Genomic DNA, 27,438 nt, shown 5'->3' on the forward strand with positions numbered 1-27,438 from the left:
CATTAAAACATTGAATAAAAACATTTTCTGCATTGTGTGTTTTACTGTTTTTTTTATATTTTTTATAGCCATATTCCAATATAAAAATGCCCAAAAGTTAAATAAAATATCCCCCTTATTAGGAAACAATGACTGAGTCCTGAGGCATCCGAGGAAAGGGTGTGTCCCCGAAAACGTTGTATCAAGATGGCGTTTTGTGCTACCTCCATCTCCATTTTTCTCCAATGTACCATGTTTGGAAGGGATGAAGATCTTCTATAGGACTCATTGTTGCTTAATCACAGTGAAATTTTGTTTTCTGTCTCTTGACTTCATAGTATGTTTTTATTGACATATGGCTATAAAAGATATTGAGGAAAAATGTTTTCCACCTTGTGTGTTTTTGCGGTTTTTGAAGATTTAATGATAATGGACATGAAAATAATAAGATTCTTGTAATTTTAACATTAAATATAATCAGCATTGAATACAGCTTTCATCTAATAATCTAATATTTAGCTATAAGAAATAGCAATTCAGTAATACTGTGCTCAACCATTTTTTCATTTATTCCACTTATGAAAATCTGTATGGTTCATCAGTGTGCTGGATCACCATAGACTATAATGGGCACATGACCTATCTGTGAAAAACATAGATAAAAATCATACATGAAAAACAGACAATTTAATGAGGCCTTATATTCATATTAGCCTATTCTGGTCTGTTTTATGTTATGTTTCGACAATTTAGTTTATTTAGCTATAAATATATTTACAGTTGCCTGCTGTTTTTTACATTTGTTGGCTTTTTATTTTGCAAAAGATGTAGTTGATCTGGTTTAGTTGTAGTTTATATTTTCTTTTATGCCACCCAAATAATGATTAACAGACTCAACTTTTTTGCTAATTTTTATCAGCCGCATTTCATAAACGTGGCAAAAAATAACTCTTCCCATCCATTTGGCCAACATGAATCACATTGAAAATTCAGCACATGACGTGTACGCTCATTTTTTTTTATTTCAAGTACTTAATAAACAACCAGTATATATCATTATTTTCTTTAATAACTGTGAAAAAAACATTAAATATATGTTTGAATTTCTTATACAATTTTTAGACTTTACTCCACTTGTCATGGTGTTTTACAATTTGTAACCCATTTTCTTCAAACCTTGTGAGCACAATCCCTCGTTATCATGTATATTCTTTCTTACCTTTGGTCTTCACTCAACAGATACGAAGATTCATAGAAAATGAGAGGTTTGAAAAAAAATACTTTTGTTATCCTTGTTTGGCAGTTGTTCCTGATGTGTTATGATCCTAGTGGCAAGGAACGCAGTTCGGACTAGCTAAGTAACTGAACAGACTACTAGCTCTGGGGAAGTGGTAACTAGATTGACCGCAACCTGATCCTATCCGCAAACAACTATAGGCAGCCGTGGAACGTTACCTAAAAAATACTAGACGTCTCGTCACGGCCTGAGAAACTGACTATTCCTGGAGTGAAAGTAAGTCCTCACTTGCCTCAGTGGAAGACCCCAAAGATATAGAATAGCCCCCCACAAATATTAACGGTGAGTTAAGGGGAAAGCACAAACGCAGAGATGAAATCAGATTTAGCAAATGAGGCCCGCTAATACTAGATAGCAGAAAATAGGAAGGAAACTGTGCGGTCAATAAAAAACCCTATTCAAAATATCCACACAGAGATTGCTCGAGCCCCCGCACCAACTAACGGTGTGGGGGAAGCAACTCCGTACCCCAGAGCTTACCAGCAAAAAGAAATCACATGTTAGCAAGCTGGACTAGACTCATCATACACAGAAATCATATTGCAGGCAGATGAGCAAAAAATATTCAAACAGAACTTAGCTTATCCTGAAGAGGAGAAAACGAGATAATCAGGAGTAATCAGAATAGCACTGAATACATTGACAGCCGGCAACAAGTGGAAGTGAAGCAGAGCTAAATAGGAGCCTCCCTGGTGAATAACGAGGCAGCTGATCCAGCAGACCCGCAGGATAATAAACCAAACCACCAGGGGGAGCCAAAAAACCAAAGTCACACAATACCATCTGTGACCACAAGAAGGAGCCTGAAAACGGAGTTCACAACAGTACCCCCCCCTTGAGGAGGGGTCACAGAACCCTCATCAAAACCCCCAGGGTGATCAGGGTGAGCCACATGGAAGGCACGAACCAAATCGGCCGCATGAACATCAGAGGCGACAACCCAGGAATTATCCTCCTGACCATAGCCTTTCCACTTAACCAAATACTGAAGCCTCCGTCTAGAAATACGAGAATCCAAGATCTTCTCCACCACGTATTCCAATTCTCCCTCAACCAGCACAGGGGCAGGAGGCTCAACTGAAGGAACCACAGGCACCACATACCTCCGCAACAACGACCGATGGAACACATTATGAATAGCAAACGATGCCGGGAGGTCCAAACGAAATGACACAGGGTTAAGGACTTCCAAAATCTTATAAGGACCGATAAACCGAGGCTTAAACTTAGGAGAGGAGACCTTCATAGGAACAAAGCGAGAAGACAACCACACCAAATCCCCAACGCGAAGTCGGGGACCCACACAGCGATGGTGGTTGGCAAAGCGCTGAGCCTTCTCTTGTGACAGCTTCAAATTGTCCACCACATGATTCCAAATCTGATGCAACCTATCCACCACAACATCCACTCCAGGACAGTCAGAAGACTCCACCTGACCCGAGGAAAAACGAGGATGAAACCCTGAATTACAAAAAAAAGGTGAAACCAAAGTAGCAGAACTAGCCCGATTATTAAGGGAAAACTCGGCCAATGGCAAAAAAGTCACCCAGTCGTCCTGATCAGCAGAAACAAAACATCTTAAATAGGTTTCCAAAGTCTGATTAGTGCGCTCGGTTTGGCCATTCGTCTGAGGATGGAAGGCCAACGAAAAAGACAAATTAATGCCCATCTTAGCACAAAAGGTCCGCCAAAATCTAGACACAAACTGGGATCCTCTGTCGGAAACAATATTTTCAGGGATCCCGTGCAAACGAACCACATTTTGAAAAAACAGAGGAACCAACTCGGAGGAGGAAGGCAACTTAGGCAAAGGCACCAAATAGACCATTTTAGAAAAACGATCACACACCACCCAAATGACCGACATTCTCTGAGAGACAGGGAGAGCTGAAATAAAATCCATGGAAATGTGTGTCCAAGGCCTCTTCGGGACAGGCAAAGGCGACAACAAGCCACTGGCACGAGAACAGCAAGGCTTAGCCCGAGCACAAATTCCACAAGACTGCACAAAGGAACGCACATCCCGCGACAAGGAAGGCCACCAGAAGGACCTAGCCACCAAATCTCTGGTACCAAAAATCCCAGGATGGCCAGCCAACACCGAAGAATGAACCTCGGAAATAACTCTGCTGGTCCATCTATCCGGGACAAACAGTCTCTCCGGTGGACAACGGTCAGGTCTATCCGCCTGAAACTCCTGCAGCACTCGTCGCAAATCTGGGGAGATGGCAGACAAAATCACCCCTTCTCTGAGGATACCAGCTGGCTCTGAATCACCAGGAGAGTCAGGCACAAAACTCCTAGAAAGAGCATCAGCCTTCACATTCTTCGAACCAGGCAGGTATGAGACCACGAAATCAAAACGAGAGAAAAACAATGACCAACGAGCCTGTCTAGGATTCAGCCGCTTGGCCGACTCGAGATAAATCAAATTCTTGTGATCAGTCAAGACCACCACACGATGCTTAGCTCCCTCGAGCCAATGTCGCCACTCCTCAAATGTCCACTTCATAGCCAACAACTCCCGATTACCAACATCATAATTCCGCTCGGCAGGCGAAAACTTTCTTGAAAAGAAAGCACATGGCTTCATCACAGAGCCATCAGAGCTTCTCTGCGACAAAACAGCCCCCCGCTCCAATCTCAGAAGCATCAACCTCGACCTGGAAAGGAAGGGAGACGTCTGGCTGACATAAGACCGGAGCCGAAGAAAACCGGCGCTTCAGCTCCCGAAAGGCCTCCACAGCCACAGGAGACCAATTAGTAACATCAGAACCCTTCTTGGTCAAATCCGTCAATGGCTTAACAACACAAGAAAAATTAGCGATGAAGCGACGGTAAAAATTAGCAAAACCCAAGAACTTCTGAAGACTCTTAACAGATGTAGGCTGAGTCCAGTCATGAATAGCCTGAACCTTGACTGGGTCCATCTCAATAGCAGAAGGAGAAAAAATGAAACCCAAAAAAGAGACCTTCTGGACTCCAAAAAGACATTTTGAGCCCTTCACAAATAAAGCATTGGCACGCAGGACCTGAAACACCATCCTGACCTGCTTAACATGGGACTCCCAATCATCCGAAAAAAAACAGAATATCATCCAGATACACAATCATAAAGTTATCCAGATATTCGCGGAAGATGTCGTGCATAAAGGACTGAAAGACAGAAGGAGCGTTAGAAAGTCCAAAAGGCATCACCAAGTACTCAAAATGGCCTTCGGGCGTATTAAATGCAGTTTTCCATTCATCACCCTGCTTAATACGCACAAAGTTATACGCACCACGAAGATCTATCTTGGTGAACCAACTAGACCCCTTAATGCGAGCAAACAGATCAGATAACATTGGCAAAGGATACTGAAATTTGACCGTGATTTTGTTTAGAAGGCGATAATCAATACAAGGTCTCAAGAAACCATCCTTCTTAGCCACAAAAAAGAACCCCGCACCAAGAGGGGAGGAGGAGGGGCGAATAAGTCCTTTCTCCAAAGACTCCTTTATATAACTCCGCATAGCAGCATGCTCCGGCACTGACAAATTGAAAAGTCATCCCTTAGGAAACTTACTACCAGGAATCAAATTTATAGCACAATCACAATCCCTATGAGGAGGTAGAGAACTGAGTTTGGGCTCATCAAATACATCCTGGTAATCTGACAAAAACGCAGGGACCTCAGAAGGAGTGGATGAAGCAATTGACACCACAGGAGCGTCGCCATGAATTCCCTGACAACCCCAACTTGACACAGACATTGCTTTCCAATCCAGGACTGGATTATGAGTCTGCAACCATGGCAGGCCCAACACGACAACATCATGCAAATTATGCAATACAAGAAAGCAAATCACCTCCTGATGAACAGGAGTCATGCACATGGTCACTTGTGTCCAGTACTGAGGTTTATTCGTAGCCAATGGTGTAGCATCAATTCCCCTTAGTGGAATAGGGAATTTTAAAGGCTCCAAAACAAAACCACAGCGCCTGGTAAATGACAAATCCATCAGACCCAGGGCAGCACCTGAATCCACAAAAGCCATAACCGGGTAAGAAGACAGGGAACAAATCAGGGTAACAGACAAAATAAACTTAGGCTGTAAAGTACCGATGGTGACAGATTTATCAATCTTTTTTGTTCGCTTAGAGCATGCTGAGATAACATGAGCTGAGTCACCACAGTAAAAGCACAACCCATTTTGCCGTCTATAATTTTGCCGTTCACTTCTGGTCAGAATTCTATCACATTGCATAGACTCAGGTGTCTGTTCAGAAGACACCGCCAAATGGTGCGCAGGTTTGCGCTCCCGCAAACGCCGATCAATCTGAATGGCCAGAGTCATTGACTCATTCAGACCTGCAGGCGTAGGGAACCCCACCATGACATTCTTAATGGCTTCAGAAAGACCTTTTCTGAAATTTGCAGCCAGGGCACACTCATTCCATTGAGTAAGCACCGTCCATTTCCGAAATTTCTGGCAGTACACCTCTGCATCATCTTGCCCCTGAGAGAGGGCCAACAACGCTTTTTCAGCTTGGTTCTCAAGATTAGGTTCCTCATAGAGCAATCCAAGGGCCAGAAAAAACGCATCCACACTGAGCAATGCAGGATCCCCTGGAGCCAATGCGAAAGCCCAATCTTGAGGATCGGCACGCAAGAAATAAATAATAATCTTAACTTGCTGAACGGAATCCCCAGAGGAACGAGGTTTCAAAGAAAGAAACAACTTGCAATTGTTCTTAAAATTCAGGAACCTAGATCTATCTCCAGAAAACAACTCCGGAATAGGTATTCTAGGCTCTGACATAGGACTGTGCACAACAAAATCCTGAATACTTTGTACCCTTGCAGCAAGATGATCTACACTGAAGGCTAAACTCTGGATATCCATATCAGCAGCTGAACTCAGAGCCACACCAAGATTAAGAGGAGGAGAGAAGCCAGACACACAGCAGCTAGACACACGGCAGCAAAAAAAAAAAAAATATCTCCAAGCTTCTTTTCTCCTGCTTCTGCCATGCAATTAACACTTTATAGGCCGGCTGTACTGTTATGATCCTAGTGGCAAGGATCGCAGGTCGGACTAGCTAAGTAACTGAACAGACTACTAGCTCTGGGGAAGTGGTAACTAGATTGACCGCAACCTGATCCTATCCGCAAACAACTATAGGCAGCCGTGGAACGTTACCTAAAAAATCCTAGACGTCTCGTCACGGCCTGAGAAACTGACTATTCCTGGAGTGAAAGTAAGTCCTCACTTGCCTCAGTGGAAGACCCCAAAGATATAGAATAGCCCCCCACAAATATTAACGGTGAGTTAAGGGGAAAGCACAAACGCAGAGATGAAATCAGATTTAGCAAATGAGGCCCGCTAATACTAGATAGCAGAAAATAGGAAGGAAACTGTGCGGTCAATAAAAAACCCTATTCAAAATATCCACGCAGAGATTGCTCGAGCCCCCGCACCAACTAACGGTGCGGGGGAAGCAACTCCGTACCCCAGAGCTTACCAGCAAAAAGAAATCACATGTTAGCAAGCTGGACTAGACTCATCATACACAGAAATCATATTGCAGGCAGATGAGCAAAAAATATTCAAACAGAACTTAGCTTATCCTGAAGAGGAGAAAACGAGATAATCAGGAGTAATCAGAATAGCACTGAATACATTGACAGCCGGCAACAAGTGGAAGTGAAGCAGAGCTAAATAGGAGCCTCCCTGGTGAATAACGAGGCAGCTGATCCAGCAGACCCGCAGGATAATAAACCAAACCACCAGGGGGAGCCAAAAAACCAAAGTCACACAATACCATCTGTGACCACAAGAGGGAGCCTGAAAACGGAGTTCACAACACTGATGTGTGTGAATGTATGTGACTATTCAGTAGATGTGATATGATCAACAGAAATCACCAATCACCATTTTGGCTCATAATTGGATTTCTTAAGAGATGAATGTATCTATTAATGCAGTTTAAATATAGTCTTGTTTACTGTAGAAATAAGATAATATATGAGTAATAATTTAATTGATGTTGAAGTAGTTCTTTGACTTTTTATGTTAGTCTTAATTCTTTTTATTTTTTTATCTCTATAGGGTTATATTATTAAACAATACAGAAATTTATCCTCCAAATGTGAAAAAAAAACAGAATATACTTGACCTTAAATGAAACTTAAAAATTAATAGAATTTTGAAGGGAAAACATTTTAAAGGCATAACAAAGTGGCTGGGGCTCCCAAAAAAGAGCTATACTCTCTTTGTTCTGTTCTGGATTGGCCATCAATGTATATTTTTGGAAAACCCTGTAAACAGTTTTACTACAAAGAGATTAAAAGAGATCTTCACAGGACTTAATGGGTTATCTGAGACTTATTGATGGCCTTTTCCTATAAGAGGCCAGCAGTATTAAATTCTGTGCCTTCCCCAATAGTCTTTACCAGGCACAGTGCCATACTTAGTATCAGCTGTGTCTGACTTTAGCGATTAGCCTCATTCATTTGCTGTAGTGAATTGTACTTCCAGTCACAGACGTTACTAAAAGTACAGCACTGTTCCTTGCAACCAATGCGTCTACAGTACCCTACCGAACAAATATTGCTGAGCCATCCTAAGAATTCAAAGCCATCAGGTTTAAAATCCCAACTAACTTTTTTAAGGCCACAGTCAGACAGGTGTATAACATGAATAATGATCACATCGCAATGCTTGGACTGGCCGGTTGCTTTCCTGATCCGAGAGTGACAGCATGTACAGTATTTATATGCAGATATCACGCTTAGGTCAGGAGAGCCACCGGTAAATCTGTGCGCTATGATGCAATTGTCATCCATGTTATACGGCCGACTGACTGTGCCCTAACAAAAAGAAATAGGTTAGTAAAAGCAGCAAAAAGCTTTAAAAAATGCCATGCTTTTTTTAAAAAAAATTAGATTAATACAGTGTATAATTATTTATACTATTATTGTAGAACCATTTAGAAACCACAGGTGTTTTATTGTGCATGGTCTAAAATTGTAAAACCTATCCATAGCATTGAATATAAAAGTTCACTGGAAGAATAATTGAAAAAAGGCTGACCTTTAGAATATGAAACAATGTTGCAATTATCCATGTTATTAATACCAAGCAGCCATTCAACCTGAACAGTTCCGGAACAAAGTGTAGCATAAATTAGATTTTACATTGAATTTTTGTTGTCGGAACAGTACATTTCTGCCCTCAGAGTTGATGCTATTATTGATGCTCTATTTAAATAGAACATACTTGGTACTGTATATTATTATGTTTTCACTTTTATTTCACTTAGGTATTTATAATAAAAATATAATGATTTAAAGGCAGATATTATATGGAATTTTTGTTGCCACCAATTCATGTCAAAGTTCAGCACAGAAACAGTTTGAAAAAGGGGCAATCTCAGCAACAGAGAAAACGAGAAAAGAAAGCCACTGCTACAATGTCAAATATTCTCAAACAGGAAAAGGGTGGAGTATGTCTTCCACTCACCACCATTTTAGACTACATTGCCATGATGAGGTTTTGGGGAGTTTTTGATGCTGCGTATTTAAACAAAAGTGCAAGGAACCTATTTTACTTATTGGGTGCAGAAATGCATCTTAGGTGCATCTCTTTAGCTGGAATCAAGCCTGGGTCTGATTCAAGGTTGCTACATTGATTTTAGAAAAATATTTACAATTGAGAGTCCTCAGTTGTTGATACCTTTTAATGGCTAACTGAAAAGATGGTAACAAATTGCAAGCTTTCGAGACTACTCAGGTCTCTTCGTCAGGCACAGACTAAAGCAAATTCTAAAGAATCACATATTTATACACAACACAGCGCAGAACTGTCATTATGGGAGAGTGATAAGTGATAAACAGTAGTGTCCATAAATATTGGAAAGTTCCTAGATTAGGAGTGAATGTTTTGTTGTCCTCTGATTGGGGTCTGGTTCTGTTATGATGACCCCACATGGTCTGAAGTGCAAATTCCTTAATTGAAAAGACATAAATCCATGTGACACATTCATTCCTGCACTAAGTGTGTCAAAGGTTGTCATAAGTTTATATTCCCAGATTCTCCTGTCTCTCTGAGATTTGAAGTTACCTTTTAATATAAGTAATTTCATGTCCATGGTGCTATGATCAAGCTTACAAAAATGTTTGGCCACAGGTAGATCTATTCTTTTTTTTAATTGTATGGTGGTGAGAATTTATCCTTGTTCTCAGTTTTTGCCCTGTCTCCCCAACATACAGACCCTCAGTTGGACATTTAGTACAAATGATTAAGTACACCACATTAGATGTGATGCAGCTGAAGGTACCTGGTATCTTGTAGTCCTGATGTGAATTGGGAATCTTTATCTTGTCTGTGGTGATTATAAATGGACAGGTTTTACATATTTTAGTAGTAAAGGTTGTAATTTCCGTGCTGCTCCCCATAGCACCTCCAGATTTGGATTGTAGGTAACTACTAGAGGTACCCGGTTATTTTCTTCTTTGGCTTTGTAATGTTGCAGGTGATTCCTTGAGAATGTACATCTATTTTAGACACTTAAAAAGGGTCATAGTTTATCAGGGAAAGGCAGTATTTTTGGTAAATGGGCATAGCTTGAGATGCAACTTTGTACATCAAGATTTTAAAGAAAATTTTGAGCACAAAGTAAGCCAAATAGACTGGTGTAAACAGGAAGCCTAAACAATCTAACACTAGAGCAAATTTGTCAAGATTTGGTTAAAAGAAGGCCTCAAAGGCAAAGTACACATGAAATAAACGGCCATAAGTAATGTTATTCAAAATAATATATCATCACCTCCACATGTGTAACAATGGACAAGATATGGGACATATCGGTAAAATGAGCATAAAAAACTGAGAAAACCTCCAAATGCAGAAGTCCAAAATGGTATGAAAGAAATTGCTTTTACTATATTACATAATCAAGTGAGGTAGGAGTGGGGGTAAAACCAGGAAGAAAATGGGCACACCACAAGGGACAATAAAAATTGCTGATTACATAACTAGCATCAACAAGATATAGTACATTATCAGTGTACATGTATAGTTAATATCTTGATGCTACATAGGTAAAGTGATAAGGAGTAGTAAATATGTGCAGGTATATAAGGGAGGACAAGGGTAGAGAAGTAAAGTGCCTGTGCTGAAAATGACAGAAAGTAGTTAGCTACAGGTATCAAAACCACTCATAGAAAGAACATTCAATTAATGAAGTGTATAAAAGATAGCTGGGTGGTAAGTGAATCCTCTCACAGATACCTGTTGCATGTGGAATGTGTCCCTTGGATGCGCCCTCCCCGATGCACATTTTGGCATCTGCCTTCATTGATCCCCTGTCAAAGGCTGACGCTGAAATGCGCGTCGGAGATGGTGCATCCAGGGGACACAGTCCACATGCACCAGGTATCTATGAGAAGATTCACTTACCACTCATCCATTATTTATACACTGCATTAATTGAATCATGTTCTTTCTATGAGTGGTTTTGATACCTGTAACTAACTACTTTCTGTCATTTTCAGCACAGGCACTTTAATTCTCTACCCTTGTCCCCCCTTATATACCTGCACATATTTACTACTCCTTATCACTTTACCTATGTAGCATCAAGACATTATCTGTACATGTAAACTGATACTATCAGGCCGCATGATTGCAATTTTGCACATAGGCACTTTACTATTTATTTAATGTACTATATCTTGTTGCTGCTAATTATATGATCTGCAATTTGTATTGTCCCTTTTGGTGTGTCTGTTTTCTTCCTGATTCCCCCCCACCCCTACCTCACTTGTTTATGTACATAATATAATAAAAGCAATTTCTTTCATACCATTTTGGACTTCTTTATTCTGTGATTTTCTCTGTTTTTCTCTTCAAATTTATCAAGAGCATGAGCAACAAATTCAGTGAATTTTAATACTGTTTAGTCTAAACTTGTTCCACCATGCCTGATTAGGAGATGTAAGTAGTCTTGAAAGCTTGCTATTTGTCATCTCCCTTTAGTGTTCAGTTGCACTTTTTTATCCATTTGTTTTTTGTATACATACTTGAAATTAAACTTGTAGACTTTACTTTCACTGTTGGTCTGCATCACACATGAGATCACTATTATATGCAGATAGACAAAGCCTTTGAGTGATAGTCTATAAGAATATATTCCTAATGTGAATATTAAGCTCTTTAGCCCCCAAACCTTGTTTCGCCTACATGACCAGACCAAATTTTACAATTCTGACCATTGTCACTTTATTTGTTAATAAGTTTCAACGGATACCTCTGATTTTGAGATTGTTTTTTCGTGACATATTGTACTTTGTGACAGTAATAAAATTTATTTGACATGAATAATTTTATTTAAAAAAAGGAAATTTGGTGAAAATTTAGCAATTTTCAAAGTTTTAATTTTTATGCCCTTTAAATCAGAATGTTATGTCACACAAAACAGTTAATAAATAACATTTCCCACATGACTACTTTAAATCAGCACAAATTTTGAAACATCTTTTTTGTTAGGAAGTTAAAAGGGTTAAAAGCTGACCAGTGATTTCTCATTTTTCCGTCACAATTTACAAAACCATTTTTTAGGGACCACATCACATTTGAAGTGACTTTGATGGGCCTTTATGAATTTTACCACATTGATCTGTGAAAATGAAAAAATATATATTTTTCTGACAAAAATGTTTTTAGACTCAATTTTTTCATTTTCACAAGGATAGCACGAGAAAACGAACCATACAATTTGTTGTAATACTTCTCCTGAGTGTGGCAATACCCCATATGTGGTTGAAAACTACTTTTGAGGCACAGTGCAAAACTTAGTAAGAAAGAAACACCATATGTTCAGATACATTTTTATGGACAGGTTTGAGAGTGCCATGTCACATTGGCAAAGTCCCTGAGGTGCTGCAACAGCAGAAGCCCCCAAAGAAGACCCCATTTTACACATTACACCTCTCAATGAATACATCTAAGGGTGCAGTGATCATATTAACACCACAGGTTGGTCACAGAATTTTATACCATTGGGCAGTGAAGAAAAAATAATTTTTTTCCACGAAAATTTTGTTTTCACACCAGATTTTACATTTTGACACTGTCAAATGGGTACAAATGCTACCAAAATTTGTCTCACAATTTTTGCTGAATGTAGATTGTGGCTGTACAGTATGGCTCAGCTTTTCGGTGAGAATATTTGCCGCCTGGAGCACAGATGTTCCTAGAATAATTTTTTGGACTCCATATACAGAGCCCATAAGTGCTAGAGAAGCAGGATCCCCCTTCAAGTGACCCCATTTTGGAAATTATACCCTTTGGGAATTTATCTACAGTTGTAGTGACAATTTTGTCTCCATGGGCGTTTTCCAGAAACAAACAGCAGTGGATGTTGCTGAGTGAAAATTGTAAACTGCAGTAGTGACCCGTATGTTGTAGTGACCAGTACTTTGTAGTGCCCGTAAATTGTGCCTAACTTGTGCTTCTGGAGACACACACTCATAAATTAGACAGGCTCTCATTGCTACAGAAATGCCAAACATGCAGACGCTAAATGTGGTTTAGGCACACTGGAGATAAGAAGGGAGGTGGCATTTGGATTTGAGAGCACAGAATTGGCTGGGTTTATTTTTGGGGGGTGAAGAGCCATTTCACTTTTCCGGAGCCTTTATTCTACCAGGAACATGGACCCTTCCTATATTTCCATTGACATCTGATGAACCTGAGTGGAGACTTCCTTTTTTGTGGATTGATTTTAACTCCTTTCTGACCTCGGACGGGATAGTACATCCGAGGTCAGATCCCCTGCTTTGATGCAGGGCTCCGCGGTGATCCCCCATCAAAGCCGGGACATGTCAGCTGTTTTGAACAGCTGACATGTGCCCGCAATAGCGGCGGGTGAAATCACAAATCACCCACCGCTATTAACTAGTTAAATGCTGCTGTCAAACGCAGACAGCGGCATTTAACCAGCGCTTCCGGCCGGGCGGCCGGAAATGAGCACATCGCCGACCCCCGTCACATGATCAGAGGTCGGCGATGCTTCTGAATAGTAAGCATAGAGGTCCTTGAGACCTCTATGGTTACTGATCCCCAGTAGCTGTGAGCGCCACCCTGTGGTCGGCGCTCACAGCACACCTGCATTTCTGCTACAAAGCAGCGAACATCAGATCGCTGCTATGTAGCAGAGCGATCGTGTTGTGCCAGCTTCTATCCTCCCATGGAGGCTATTGAGGCATGGCAAAAGTAAAAAAAGTAAAAAAAATGTGAAAAAAATGAAAAAATATAAAAGTTTATATCACCCCCCTTTTGCCCCATTCAAAATAAATCAATAAAAAAAAATCAAACCTACACATATTTGGTATCGCCGCGTTCAGAATCGCCCGATCTATCAATTAAAAAAGCATTAACCTGATCGCTAAACGGCGTAGCGAGAAAAAATTAGAAATGGCAGAATTATGGTTTTTTTGGTCGCCGCGACATTGCATTAAAATGCAATAACGGGCGATCAAAAGAATGTATCTGCACCGCAGTGGTATCATTAAAAATGCCAGCTCGGAACGCAAAAATTAAGCCCTCAATCGACCCCAGATCATGAAAAATGGAGACGCTCCAAGTATCGGAAAATGGCAATTTTTTTTTTTTTTTAGCAAAGTTTGGCATTTTTTTTCACCACTTAGATAAAAAATAACCTAGTCATGCTAGGTGTCTATGAACACGTAATGACCTGGAGAATCACAAAGGCAGGTCAGTTTTAGCATTTAGTGAACCTAGCAAAAAAGCCAAACAAAAAACAAGTGTGGGACTGCACTTTTTTGCAATTTCACTGCACTTAGAATTTTTTTCCCATTTTCTAGTACACGACATGGTAAAACCAATGATGTCATTCAAAAGTACAACTCGTCCCACAAAAAATAAGCCCTCACATGGCCAAATTGTTGGAAAAATAAATAAGTTATGGCTCTGGGAAGGATGGGAGCGAAAAACGAACACGGAAAAAATGGAAAATCCCAAGGTCATGAAGGGGTTAAACTTTTGTTAGGAACATTTTACATAATGCTTGGGATCGCATTTATCCAGCGCTCTATGCTGAGCACTTATACCGGGGTTTCCATCTAAATCTCTGAGTGATATAATTCAGATAAAAACCCCAAAGGGATCTATTCTCTATAATGAGGCAGCGGAGTTACTCTGAACTCCGCCTGGTTTCTGTTCAGGGGTGTCTTTTTAGAAGTGCACAAAACTGCACGCATAAAAAGACAGGCACTGCTGGATCACAGGTCCTATGGCGTCCACAGTGCCTCCATCTGCCTCATTATAGGAAATCTTCCTATAATGTTTCGTCTGAATCACATATTTCAGAGATTTATACTGAAATCTTGGTGTAATCCTTCAGCGCAGGATAAATGTGAGCTCAGCCTTATTGGGATCTTTGGGAGGTAGAATGAAACAATCAACAGCAGGTGAGGAATTGGTTTTATTTATTGTTTACACTGTTTCTTGTGCAGTATGTGTAAGTGATTAGACAACTTTACTCTTCGGGTTGGTGCGATTACAACGATACCAGATTTATAGCTTTTTTTATGTTTGGCTGCTGTCACACACTAAGAGACAATTTGTTTGCAAAAAAAACTATTTTTGCATTGCCATATTTTGAGACCTATAATAGTCATGTGGTGGCTTTTTTTTTCATTGTAAGTTGACATTTTTATTAATACCATTTTCGGGCACATTACTTTTTTTCATCTCTTTCTATTTAGATTTTTGGAAGGCAGAATGAACAAAAACCAACAATTCAATAATTGTTTTTGGGTTTTTTTAGTGCTGTTCCACATGTGGTAAAATTGATAAGGCATATTTATTCTTCAAGTCTGTACAATTACAGCTATGCCCCATTTATGCAGTTTTTTTGTGTTTTGGCACTTTTTCCATAGAAAAATGATTATTTTTGGATCACTTTATTCTGAGAGCTATAACTTATATTTTTCTGCTGATCTTGTTTTTTTGCCTGACAAGATGACTTTTTCAGTGATACCATTTTTTTTACATTTGTCATCTTGATTGCGTTTTACTCCACTTTTCGTTCAGCAGTATGAAGAAAGAGCGTCATTTTTTGCCTCGTTTTTTTATGACGTTCACTTAAGGGGTTAACTGGTGGGACAGTTTTATAGGTCAGGTCATTCTGGACTCAGCAATACCAAACATGTGTACTTTTTTTTCACAAAAATATTTATTTATAGGTACAATATACTGTATATACTGTATATATTATTATTTTTTGATTATTAAAAAAATATTTTTACAATATTTTTAAGTTTAAAAAAAAAAATGTGTTAGTCCCTTCATGAAAATTTCACTTTCTGCACTCTGATCACAATTTTAGTGCATTGCAATGCACCAGCATGATCCAAAATGTTTCCTAGAGCCTAGTTAACTGGATGTCTTCATGACAACATAAGGTTACCATGGCAATGGTCGGGCCCTTACGATGATGTCATAGGGCACCAATTGGATGGCAAAGGGGGCTCTCTCCATCTGCCTGCTTTCTAAATGCTGTGATCGCTAGCATTTAGGGGTTAAAGGGCACAGCTCCTCGGAGTGAGTGCCGGGTGTCAGCTGACGGAATCAGCTAACAACCTTCGGCAATTGCGCGCACATAGCGCAACATTGCCAATACGTATCCATACATATCCAAGGTCAGTAAGTACCTACCGACCTGGATGTATGGATAGGATATGTCCAAGGTCATAAAGGGGTTAATGTAACAGAAGCAAATGAATAATAGTAACAACTCAAAGCAACACAATTCAAAATATGACAATAGCTCTGGTGTTTTCTTTGTCCAAAACAAGGATAGTGGGTCAATTGTGTTACTAAAGTAATTGGTGCGTGAACATAAGTGATCTGTATCATTATTGTAGGAATTTTAAATAGAAAAAGACATGAGTCTGAATAATCAGATGTGCATATCCTTGTTAATATTTTTGCATTATTTACATCATAAAAGACAAACCCGAATTCATATTCTACACGCATCTGTACTGCAAAATAAGGAATAGAAAGAACAAAGAAAAGCGAGGTCAAATTCTTAAATTAACCTGGTCAGACATAACCATTTTTCTGAGTTGTACTTACATAAAAATTATTTCAGTCAGCTCATGTTCACATATCTTGACAGATGCATCCAAGGGTGATGCCATGGTAACAGTAGGTCATATAACTGCCTGTCAGAGTACAGAAAAATCGTGAGTAGAATTAGGGTTAGTATTCAATTATTTAATAATTATAAAATGTTATAGATTCTGTTTTTGAAATAAATAAATCTATAAAACCAATGAAAATGTTAATGAAATAGATGTTATCATGGTTTGGTATACCTTATATGTCTTCCTTTTCTTAGACATTGCCTCTTAATTTCTTGGCTGCTATTATTTTTTTTCGTTACTTTAAATATTTTTATTGGGTTTTAACAACATTGATATGGAAACAGAACATTCCAATTCCGTTCAATAATAACAATAAAAAGGTTAACAGTTGTTAATATAAAGTTATCATAAAAACTTTTCATTAAATCAGATTGATGAGGTATTAATATAAACTTTAACATGAACATAATAATTATGTGTGTGCAAGAGGAATATAAAAAAGAAAGGAGAGCAGAAAGAGAAAGAACAGGAAGGAAAAGGAGGTGGAGGGGGAATAAAAATGCAAACAAAACTACAACTTATTGAAACCAGTACTTCAGAGGAGACCTCTTCTCTTACGATATTGTATTTTAAGTATTTTTATTTGATACCAGATGCCAAGTCATTCCCCTCACTGAATAATATCCAACATGTCCATTGGTGATGAAAAGCTTTGAGGTGATTGTTTTCATGTTCAATCACGTTTTTCATTTTCATTATATTGGTAATCTCTTCCACCCATTCACTCAAAGTAGATGCTTTTGTGGATTTCCAGTGATATGGAATAATTGACTTAACGACTTAACACCTGTTAGAAAGTGCCTAAAGATACTGTATATTTATTTGCCTTTGAGATTGAATCCGGAGTAATGGAAAGTAGTACTATTTGTGGTGGGTGTGACTGCTACCAGTAAGGTTATTGTACAGGGAGAAAATTGAATTCCATAACCCATAAAACAATGGGCATTCCCGCCATATATGTAGAAGATCCCATGTAGCATAATGGGACAATGGTACCATATAGATATGATATTGTAGTTTTTCTCTTGAGCACAGCAATAAGTAATTTGTGGGAGAATATAAATTCTTTTTGCCAAGCCTCCTCTGAAATTTGACTGCCTAATTCCCTCTTCCAGGCCACAGTAAAGGGTAGAAGGTCATTGCAGGTGTCCCTTTGTGTTGCTTTGTATATACAAGATAGAAGTTTATTACAAGGACCCACCTGAATGATTAAGGTTTAAAACAGAGTGATTTCATCCTTTGTACTAGTCAGATGTATGTGAGAATTTATAAATGACCTTAGCTGGAAATATTCCAGCCTAGATAGACACCTACCTCAACAAGAGCCATCAAGTCCTGTAAAGGAAGGAAAAGAGCCCGATTCAAAGAGAACGTGTCTCAATCTAACGCCAGCGTATCTGTCGCAGATTAGAAATGCTTCCACTCCTGAAGCATGGGTGAAACTTTGGTTGTCAAAACAAGGGCGTTAATAGACCCAACCTACTTGACATAGATGATATCATTAAGACTTGCTCTCATGTTTGCAAAAAGTGTTAAGTGAGTATTGGTAATTGTTTGTACATGTCTTTTGCCAATCTAAGGTAGAGATGTGAGTGTCCAAAGAAAGAGGTCCAATCCATTTTCACCCATTGCTTATGCCCCACAGACCACAATCAGTTCACTGCAGTCATAAGAATGGCAGACTGATTGTATTTTTTTTAGATCGGGCAGACTGTTATCCCCTATAGTCTTGGGATGACATGTTTTAAAACTTAGACCTCAACGTCACCCATACTAACTTGCTGAAAACCTTCTTGAGACGGGAGAAAAAGGTCTGAAGAATGCAGACAGGAACCGTCTTGAAAATATATAAAGAAGTTTTGGCAAAATGTCTGTTTTGATCACATTAATATGACCAAACCGGGACAAGGAATTCAGGCTGCTGCTATTAAAGGAAGTTTTTGTTTGGTCCTTAACTATAGAGAATTGCCATACTTACTCCTATTTTAATATATAAGCATGGTAGCTTGTGTGATTATGGCATATACTGTCTACCTATGTACCTTATGTACTTCAACCGTTGAGACATCAAGGTATGCACATGTGAATAAGAGTCCAACTATCTTTCCATACTTTAGACTACATCACTTCACAAGTCATGGTTGGAAAGCTAGAGCTGCATGGTTTCAAATGACACTGTTACTTCCTGATGTATTATCTCATACTGTTGTACCACCTGACACAAAGTAATGTAATCATTGTAAAAGTAGATAGAAACTAAAGTAATATGTCAAAGTGATAGGCAAATATGTTCTAGAATATAAGTTCAGGAGGCTAGGCATGAAGGAAAATGCATTTTCTGGAAGACACTGAAGACTTATCAATAGCATTGTGTAGTAAATGTATAATAGAATTAAAATCAATGTAATTCAATAATGTAATTCACAAACGCATGATATTACCGCCAAAGCCTTTAAGTTGGATTTTTAATATTGATAATTCCATCATAAATAAAGCTTTCTTTTCATCTACAGGCTGCAGAATGGCTATGCTTAAATTGCCAAACACAAAGAGCACTCTTGGGAAGTCTTGGGGATTTAGACAGAATGCCCCAACCAATAGGACTATCACCTAAGTCTTCACCAAAACATCATATTCTTGCAGACCAACCACAAAAACAGTCAACAGACTCAACACCTAGTGTAAAATTAAATGAGAAAACAACTGATCAAGTATTAAAAAAAGAAATGGCTAAAGATCCAGAAGGAAAACGTGGACATAATGAAAATGTTATTGATGAAGAAAACAAAGATATCAAGCCAATAGACATTAAGCCTCCGGTGATAAAAGAAGATACAGTGTTAGTGACCCCTGTAATAGCGCAGGTACTGCCTTTTAAAGAACATAAGCAAGATGATGTACAGGACACTGCACTAGTAACTACAGACTATTTACAGTCTGAAGGAAAAATGATGCCAAAGCAAGATTTGATGATTGACCTTTCAGCTACAGCTTTGAAGGAAATTGATGGAGAAACATGTGATGAGAGAATTAAACCTGGAGCAAGCCAACTCATAGATCATGAAACTGGAAAAGAAAAGACTGTAAGTAGTAATTGCTATATAAATCAACTATCATTGTGTTAAAATAAATTGACAGAAATGTTGTTCACCTACTATATTGTCGAGTACTTATCACCAATTTGGGGCTGCCCTTTTTATTTAACAAAAGACTTGGCAGACTCAGATAGAAAGTATTTAGAAATATCACCAATTAACAAAACCACTCTGAAAGATCAGAAAGATCCCTAATGTCCCTTTGAAAGCTTCTTAAACATTCCAAACTTCTGGGTTGTGGGATCCCAGAATGTAGAGCAGGATCTCAAAACTTCCCTGGTCTCCCTTGAAGTGAAGGAGTGAGATCTTGTGAGACCTTGATCTTTGCTCTAACCAAGTGCTGCCTCATAGTTTACTAAGCAGATGCTGACTGGTAACATCATTAGAGCTGCTTCCAGCTACCAGTGACAACTTAGTAAAGTATACAAAACAACCCAAAGGTATGAACTGGGATATAAACTGGTGTGCATGTATCTTGTAAGCTCATTTTCACACTGGCCACTGGTCTCCCATGGCTGTGTGTCTACTAGCTGGGCCCAGCCTTTCTCAGCCCTTATCCACATGCATGTCACTTGACAAAAGATAAGGTTTTTAATATTAGAGATAGGACTGTCTCAATTATGGTCACTGTTGAGTGGTGGGATGGCTTTAGAATTTTTTGGATCAAAAAACATGTTACCTAAGTACCGTATATTATTTTCATGCACTATGCTGTTTATTTATTTACTGCAAGGTATTTAATCATTATATTTCTGTCTTTGGTTTTCTTGGTAAAGTACACAGCAGCACTCGGTAACTGCAGAAAGTGGGATCTCATGAGCTCTCACTCTTTCACTATGAGAGCAGCCATGGAGGGTCGTGGGATACTGCTCTGCATGCTGAGTTTCCACAACCTGTAAATTCAGGCCTAACTTTTCCTGGAATGTCAGGCCCTTTTGAGGGACATTAGGGACCCTTCTCAAAACTTTTGTTAATTGGTGATATTTCTGGGCCTGCCCACTCTTTTATTAAATAAAAAGTGTGTTGCCCCAGATTGATGTTCAGTAATCTTTAAGATTGCTTATCATTTCTGTTTACATCTGAAATAATTTTAATACTTACTGCAAGTAATTTATTGTCTATATACTGCATATACTTGATCCATTGTTTCCCCTGAATTTCCCCTGAGGAAGCTATGTATAGCAGTGAAACATGTTGAGGGGATTTTGTGCCAGTTTGTTTTAATTAATGGGCAGCTTAGTGTGTGATTTTCTTACACTCTGTCCAGGAAGATTAATGAGAAATATTTTTGGAGCTGCTAATAAAAATCAGTGTAATATAGATGGAAAAAAAACTAATATTGATAATAGTAGCCAAAGATAATATTGCCTAAAAGAATTACATGCCAACTACAAGTGAAAAACTATAGAAATGTCACAGGGAAAAAGCACTAAAGAGCCATATTTATGGAGGTTAATGGATAGTAAAATTTAGCTGAGGGGAGAAATAATGTACTCAAAGCTCCAAATTTCTATAGTGTGCTAAATAATAAGGGTGCACTGTTCTCACTAATGCAACAAAAAATAATACAGCAAAGTACATTTTATCACCCAAGTAATGAACTGTGTGGCCCCAATTCTTCAATACCAGCTATTTTCTTGCTGGTCTTGAAGGGAGGGCAGAGTGGAGTCAGACGCCCATGATTCATGAAGAGGTGCATGCCTCTACATGAATAAGGATGATTTGACAATTGGTGTGCACCTCTGTGTGCCACTCCAGAAATATTACTCGAGTCCACTGGCGTGAGATTTCTGGCATAGGGATAGCCACAGTTCATCATGAATTAGACAATCAGTAGTGTCACGCCTCCACCACACCCCGTCTCACCCCAGCTCACCCTACTGTATTTTGGTAGAGCTAGGAGAAACTGGATCAAAAACATTAAAAGTTAAAACATTTGGACACAACTTCAGCCAATAACAGAAGAGGGAAATGAGAATTTGCACAATGTCAGTGTTTGTGCACTCTCATCTCCCTCTCCTGGGATGTGGATGAGAGGAGCACATACAGTAACATTGTGTGTGTTCTCCTTTCCGTATTGTCTAATACCCCCTAGGGGAAAAAGGGCCCTAATTTAGGGATTGTAAAAAAAATATTGACTTTTATTGTTAATAATTTAACAACATCTGAAACTAGTCCGATCGCAAATGCTGTTATATATTATATTACTGTCTATTTGGATACAGGAAAGATATAAATCTTGGTACCGTGTTGGCCTGTGTCTATGCCTGATGAAGGGACCTGAGTAGTCTCGAAAGCTTGCAATTTGTTACCATCTTTTCAGTTAGCCATTAAAAGGTATCAACCACTGAGAACTTTCAATTCTAAATATTTGTCCATTTAGATATAAGTTTTAAACTCTAGCTACAAACTATTTCTTATTTTGTAATGTTCACTTTGGATTTAAATCTCCCTAGCTGTCACACGGCAAAGCATTTAAAACATCCACTGTTTGGTGTGACGGCTCATTATATCCTCAATTCCTTGATGACATCTATCTTGGTGAAACATGTTTAGAATGCTATGGTCTACTTTTTAATTGCCTATATGGCTATATATTTAGGAGAATATACTTAGCTTAATACCATATACTAGTTTGTGGACTGCAGACTTGTTAAAGCCAGGGAGATTTAAACCCAAAGTGAATATTACACAAAAAGAAATAGTTTCTAAATAGTTAGGGTTTAGTACTTAGCAGCGCTAAAAGAATGCATACTTGCAAGAAGACTTCACTGCTTTAAAAAAAATCAACTCTTACATTCAAGTTGGCCCTCACCTTTACTAAACAAGACTACTTCATCACCCTTGAATCCCCTTTAACCAAAAGCTCCAAACAGCTATTCAACACCTCTAATTCCTCTCCGACTCCCAATGCTCCCTCCGACCTCCCTCATCTCTGCAGAAGACTTCGCCGCATATTTAAAAAATAAGATTGACCAAACAAGACAAGTCTTAACAACACAACCACTACAATCCCTACATATAACAGACCACTGCCCCTTCCATATAGCCTTCCTCCCCGCCATCAATGAAGTAGAGCTTTCCCATATCCTCTCCAATTTCCACTTTACCACTTGTGCACTTGACCCCATGCCATGCAATTTCCTCTTCAACCTCACCACCATACTTTTGCCAGCCCTAATCCATCTTCAACTTATCGTTAACTTCTGGTACCTTCCCTTCTGTTTTCAAACATGCCACAATTACACCCATCCTAAAGAAACCATCCCTGACCCAACCTCTACATCCAGCTATTGTCCCGAATCACTGTTCCTGTTCGCCTCCAAACTCCTTGAACCGCATGTTCATGCTGAACTTTCCTTCCACCTCACATCTAACTCACGTTTTGATGACCTACAGTCTGGTTTCCGTTCCCACCACTCCACTGAAACTGCCCTGACCAAAATTACTAACGGGTTACTTACCATCAAAGTTAACATTCTCTATATTCCTCCTTCTAAACTTGTCCTCTGCGTTCGACAAAGTCGACCACTCTCTCCTACTACAAACCCTCTTTTCCCTTGGCATCAAGGACGTTGCCTACTCCTGGATCTCCTCATCACTTTCTAATTGCAAATTTAGTGTCTCCAATTCCAAAACTACCTCCCTCCTCACCCCACCTTCTAACTTTTGGTGTCCCTCAAGGCTATGCTCTGGGACCCCTACTTTTTTAAATCTATACCTTTGGTCTAGAACAGCTCATAACGTCCCATGGTTTTTATTATCACTAACACGCTAATGACATTCAGATCTACCAGATCTAGGTGACCAAATATTTATTTTCCACCATAATTTGCAAAATAAATCTTGCCAAACTAGACAAGATGATTTTCTGGATTTGTTTTCTCATTTTGACTTTAATAGTTGCGGTCTACCTATGATGTCAATTACAGGCCTCTCTCATCGTTTTAAGTGGGAGAACTTGCACAATTGGTGGCTGACTAAATACTTTTTTCCCCATTGTATTTATCACAATTAATTACATCACCCTTTCTGCAGTACCAGAGATCTGCTGCCTTGGAGTTAAGGTACCTTCACACTAAACGACTTTGCAGCGATAACGATAGCGATCTGTGACATTGCAGCATCCTGGATAGCGATATCATTGTTTTTGACATGCAGCAGCGATCTGGATCCTGCTGTGATATCGCTGGTCATTGCTGAAAGTTCAGAACTTTATTTGGTCGTCAGATCGGCGTGTATCGTCGTGTTTGACAGCCAAAGCAACGATGCCAGCGATGTTTTACAGTGGTAACCAGGGTAATTGTCGGGTTACTAAGCGCAGGGCCGCGCTTAGTAACCTGATGTTTACCCTGGTTACCATTGTAAATGTAAAAAAAAACAAACAGTACATACTCACCTTCTTCTGTCTGTCACACGTCCCTCGCCGTCTGCTTCCCGCACTGACTGTGAGCGCCGGCCGTAAAGTGAAAGCAGAGCACAGCAGTGATGTCACCGCTGTGCCCTGCTTTCCGGCCGGCACTCACAGTCAGTGCGGGAAGCCTGTGTACTCCTGAGGCCCCCAACCATAGCGCTCCACACGCTAAACACTCCTCCTCCCTGGCAGTAATTCCCAAACACCTCACTCCAGCTTGGTTCCATCTACTACCCGGTGGGTCCTGCACAGCCCTCCTCCTTATCTACAACCTTGCAAGTAAGTGCGCCTTCTTACCAACCACTCTAAGCACGCTGCATTGGGGTACATACACCTGACTATTATCCAGGGTATTTTAACTACACCCTATATGTGTTTGTCTACATACTACAGAGACTTCATACTACACCGGTAACACGGTATTGGTACCTCTTCTCACTGGCAGCAATTCCTATAACGCCAAAACCTGGCACAGCTTTAGTGGACTATCCATTCTAAACAAACTCCCTTCTACGGGCCCTACAGTGCATTGCACGCGATAGCACCTGTAAGTACATCCTTATACCCTAATCGCACCACGTATATATTTATCTATTCCCAAATTACTTGAATCACTATTTCAGCTCTCCCAACAGCTACATCAACAAGCAGGATTTCCTGATCGACCTACGCATGTCAGATCTTTTTGTAGCAAGCAAGTGAGTACTGGAATATTATATATTTTTTGGGACTATTCACCCTGCTACATCTCCATCTAGTTCAGCTGGCGCAGCGATTATCTTACTTTATCTACTAGTCTCTTTGCTTTTTAACAGGTACCTACACAGAACCTGTTTTAATCGCCAGCTGCTCCTGGACTTATTTTTTTCATCCTTCTCCCCTCGGTGGTAAGCGACAGTGCTATTACCTAGTTATTCTTACCACATGTTATCTCTTGCTCTGAGTAGGAGCTTACTGGCCAGTGTCCCTGGGTGAACCCACCACCATCTTTCTGCTCAGGGTCACCATGGAGACTATTGCATGTAGAGTAGCTGCGGAGACACCATCACGTGTTTCTCAACGCAAGCATTGAATAGCCAGGCCTTTCCCCGAGAAGGAACAACCACGGGAAGGGCAGCATCCAATACAGGAAAACCACCTATGCCAAGCATGGTATCCATCCACAGACAGCTGTTTTGGGGTTTTTGCCCCTCATCAGTGTGGAGTAGGAATCTGGCTATTAGGAGCAATGCCTAGTAAAAAGGCTGTAAAGGCACAGATGATTGGCCTCGGGGAGACCAAAACATCCAACACCGCGGAGACACCATCACGTGTTTCTCAACGCAGTGATCCAGAACACTGTCCCCATCCCTTATGGGAAATATGCAAATGCATGTAGAGTAGCTGCAGAGACACCATCACGTGTTTCTCAACGCAAGCAGTGAATAGCCAGGCCTTTCCCTGGGAAGGAACAACCACGGGAAGGGCAGCATCCAATAAAGGAAAACATCCAATACAGGAAAACCACCTATGCCAAGCATGGTCTCCATCCACAGACAGCTGTTGTGGGGTTTTTGCCCCTCATCAGTGTGGAGTAGGAATCTGGCTATTAGGAGCAATGCCTAGTAACAAGGCTGTAAAGGCACAGATGATTGGCCTCGGGGAGACCATAACATCCAACACCGCGGAGACACCATCACGTGTTTCTCAACGCAGTGATCCAGAACACTGCCCCCATCCCTTATGGGAAATATGCAAATGCATGTAGAGTAGCTGCGGAGACACCATCACATGTTTCTCAACGCAAGCAGTGAATAGCCAGGCCTTTCCCCAGGAAGGAACAACCATGGGAAGGGCAGCATCCAATAAAGGAAAACTACTCTACATGCATTTGCATATTTCCCATAAGGGATGGGGCAGTGTTCTGGATCACTGCGTTGAGAAACACGTTATGGTGTCTCCGCAGTGTTGGATGTTTTGGTCTCCCCGAGGCCAATCATCTGTGCCTTTACAGCCTTTTTACTAGGAATTGCTCCTAATTGCCAGATTCCTACTCCACACTGATGAGGGGCAAAAACCCCGAAACAGCTGTCTGTTACAACCATGGAGACTATTGACACACCGCAGTCACAATGGCATTCTGCTGAGCTCCCTCCCTCTACGATGCCTATTGATGTCGCTGTCACTATTGATTGAGTGGTTAAATGTGAAGTAGTATAGTATGCAGTTTGCAGGAATGCAGCTCCCACAGCGCTGTACATAAACGGCACATTTCAGGAATGGGTTAAACAAGAGAAATATAAGATGGGAAATATGCGACCATGAAAGAGAATGCAGCTAATGTATTCTTTTGAGAACCTTGCTATTAGAAGTGAAAATAAAGAACAAAGATAACAAATTCTGAATGAAAATGGAGAAGCGAGACAAATCAACTAAAAACTATACAAGCATATATATAGCTATACAAGTATATAGAATATAACTATACTATATAAACACACTGAGTATGGGACACAAGCAAGAAAAATTGGAGCTGCTAACACAGGTAGAGAGATATGATATAATAGGCATTACTGCAACTTGGTAGGATGATGCACATGAATGGAATACAAACCTTGAAGGTTACAACTCACTTATAAGAAACAGGCTTAACAAGAGGGCAGGAGGTGTTGCATTGTATTTTAGGATAGCATATAACTCCACAGAGATCCAAGCTTCAAAGAATGGTAGCTCTGTAGAAACTGGTTGGGTAAAAATACAAGGAGAGAAGAACAGAAAGGACACTATTGTAGGGGCTTACTATAGGCCACCTGGATAGGCAGAAGATATCGATTAACTCTTTTTACATCAGATGTCTATATTCTCAAAAACGTACAACATAGTGATCATGGGAGAATTTAACTATCCAGATATATGTTGGGAATCCCAGGCAAAAGTAATGGGTTCAGAAAATTCTTCTCCTGCTGACAAATTTATCTTTCAAAAGATAGAATAAAGAACAGGAGGATCTGCCATCTTGGTCCTAATTATTAGCAAAAGGGAGGAAATGGTTGAGGAAGTAAAAGTGGCAGGGAATTTAGGAGACAGTGATCATGGTATCCTCAAATTTTGGATTACAAGAGGAGGAAGACAAGCAAGGACTCAGACTTTAAGGGTGGAGAAAGAAAGAGCATAGGAAAGGTCCAATTGCTGAATGCTCTAAAGGATAGAAATTTCCAAGATGGATGGGATATTTTGCTAATTGAAATTTTCACTGCCCAATCAGTAATAATCCCGAAAAGAAGGAAAAATTGCAAGCTTTTAAAGAGACCAGGATGGATGAACAAAGAACGTAAACACTTGCTAAAAAGCAAAGAAGAAATGTACATCAAATGGAACGAGGGAGGCATATTTAAAGAAGAATATAATTCTGTCTGCAGTGAATGCAGGGCAAGCATTAGAAGAGCAAAAGCC

The 27,438-nt window shown here is 39.8% G+C and overlaps 1 protein-coding gene across 8 annotated transcripts in view; it reads left to right on the top strand.

Moving 5' to 3' along the window:
- PCLO (piccolo presynaptic cytomatrix protein) overlaps positions 1 to 27,438 on the top strand; it is a 732,405-nt gene that overhangs the window by 415,005 nt on the left and 289,962 nt on the right. For all 8 annotated transcript variants that reach the window (XM_077264661.1, XM_077264660.1, XM_077264664.1 and 5 more), the window contains exon 4: positions 19,011 to 19,580. In XM_077264661.1, coding sequence (XP_077120776.1) covers positions 19,011 to 19,580 — 570 coding nt within the window. The remainder of the gene's footprint in view (positions 1 to 19,010; positions 19,581 to 27,438) is intronic.

Source organism: Ranitomeya variabilis, chromosome 5 (genome assembly GCF_051348905.1).
Source record: "Ranitomeya variabilis isolate aRanVar5 chromosome 5, aRanVar5.hap1, whole genome shotgun sequence".
Taxonomy (NCBI): domain Eukaryota; kingdom Metazoa; phylum Chordata; class Amphibia; order Anura; family Dendrobatidae; genus Ranitomeya; species Ranitomeya variabilis.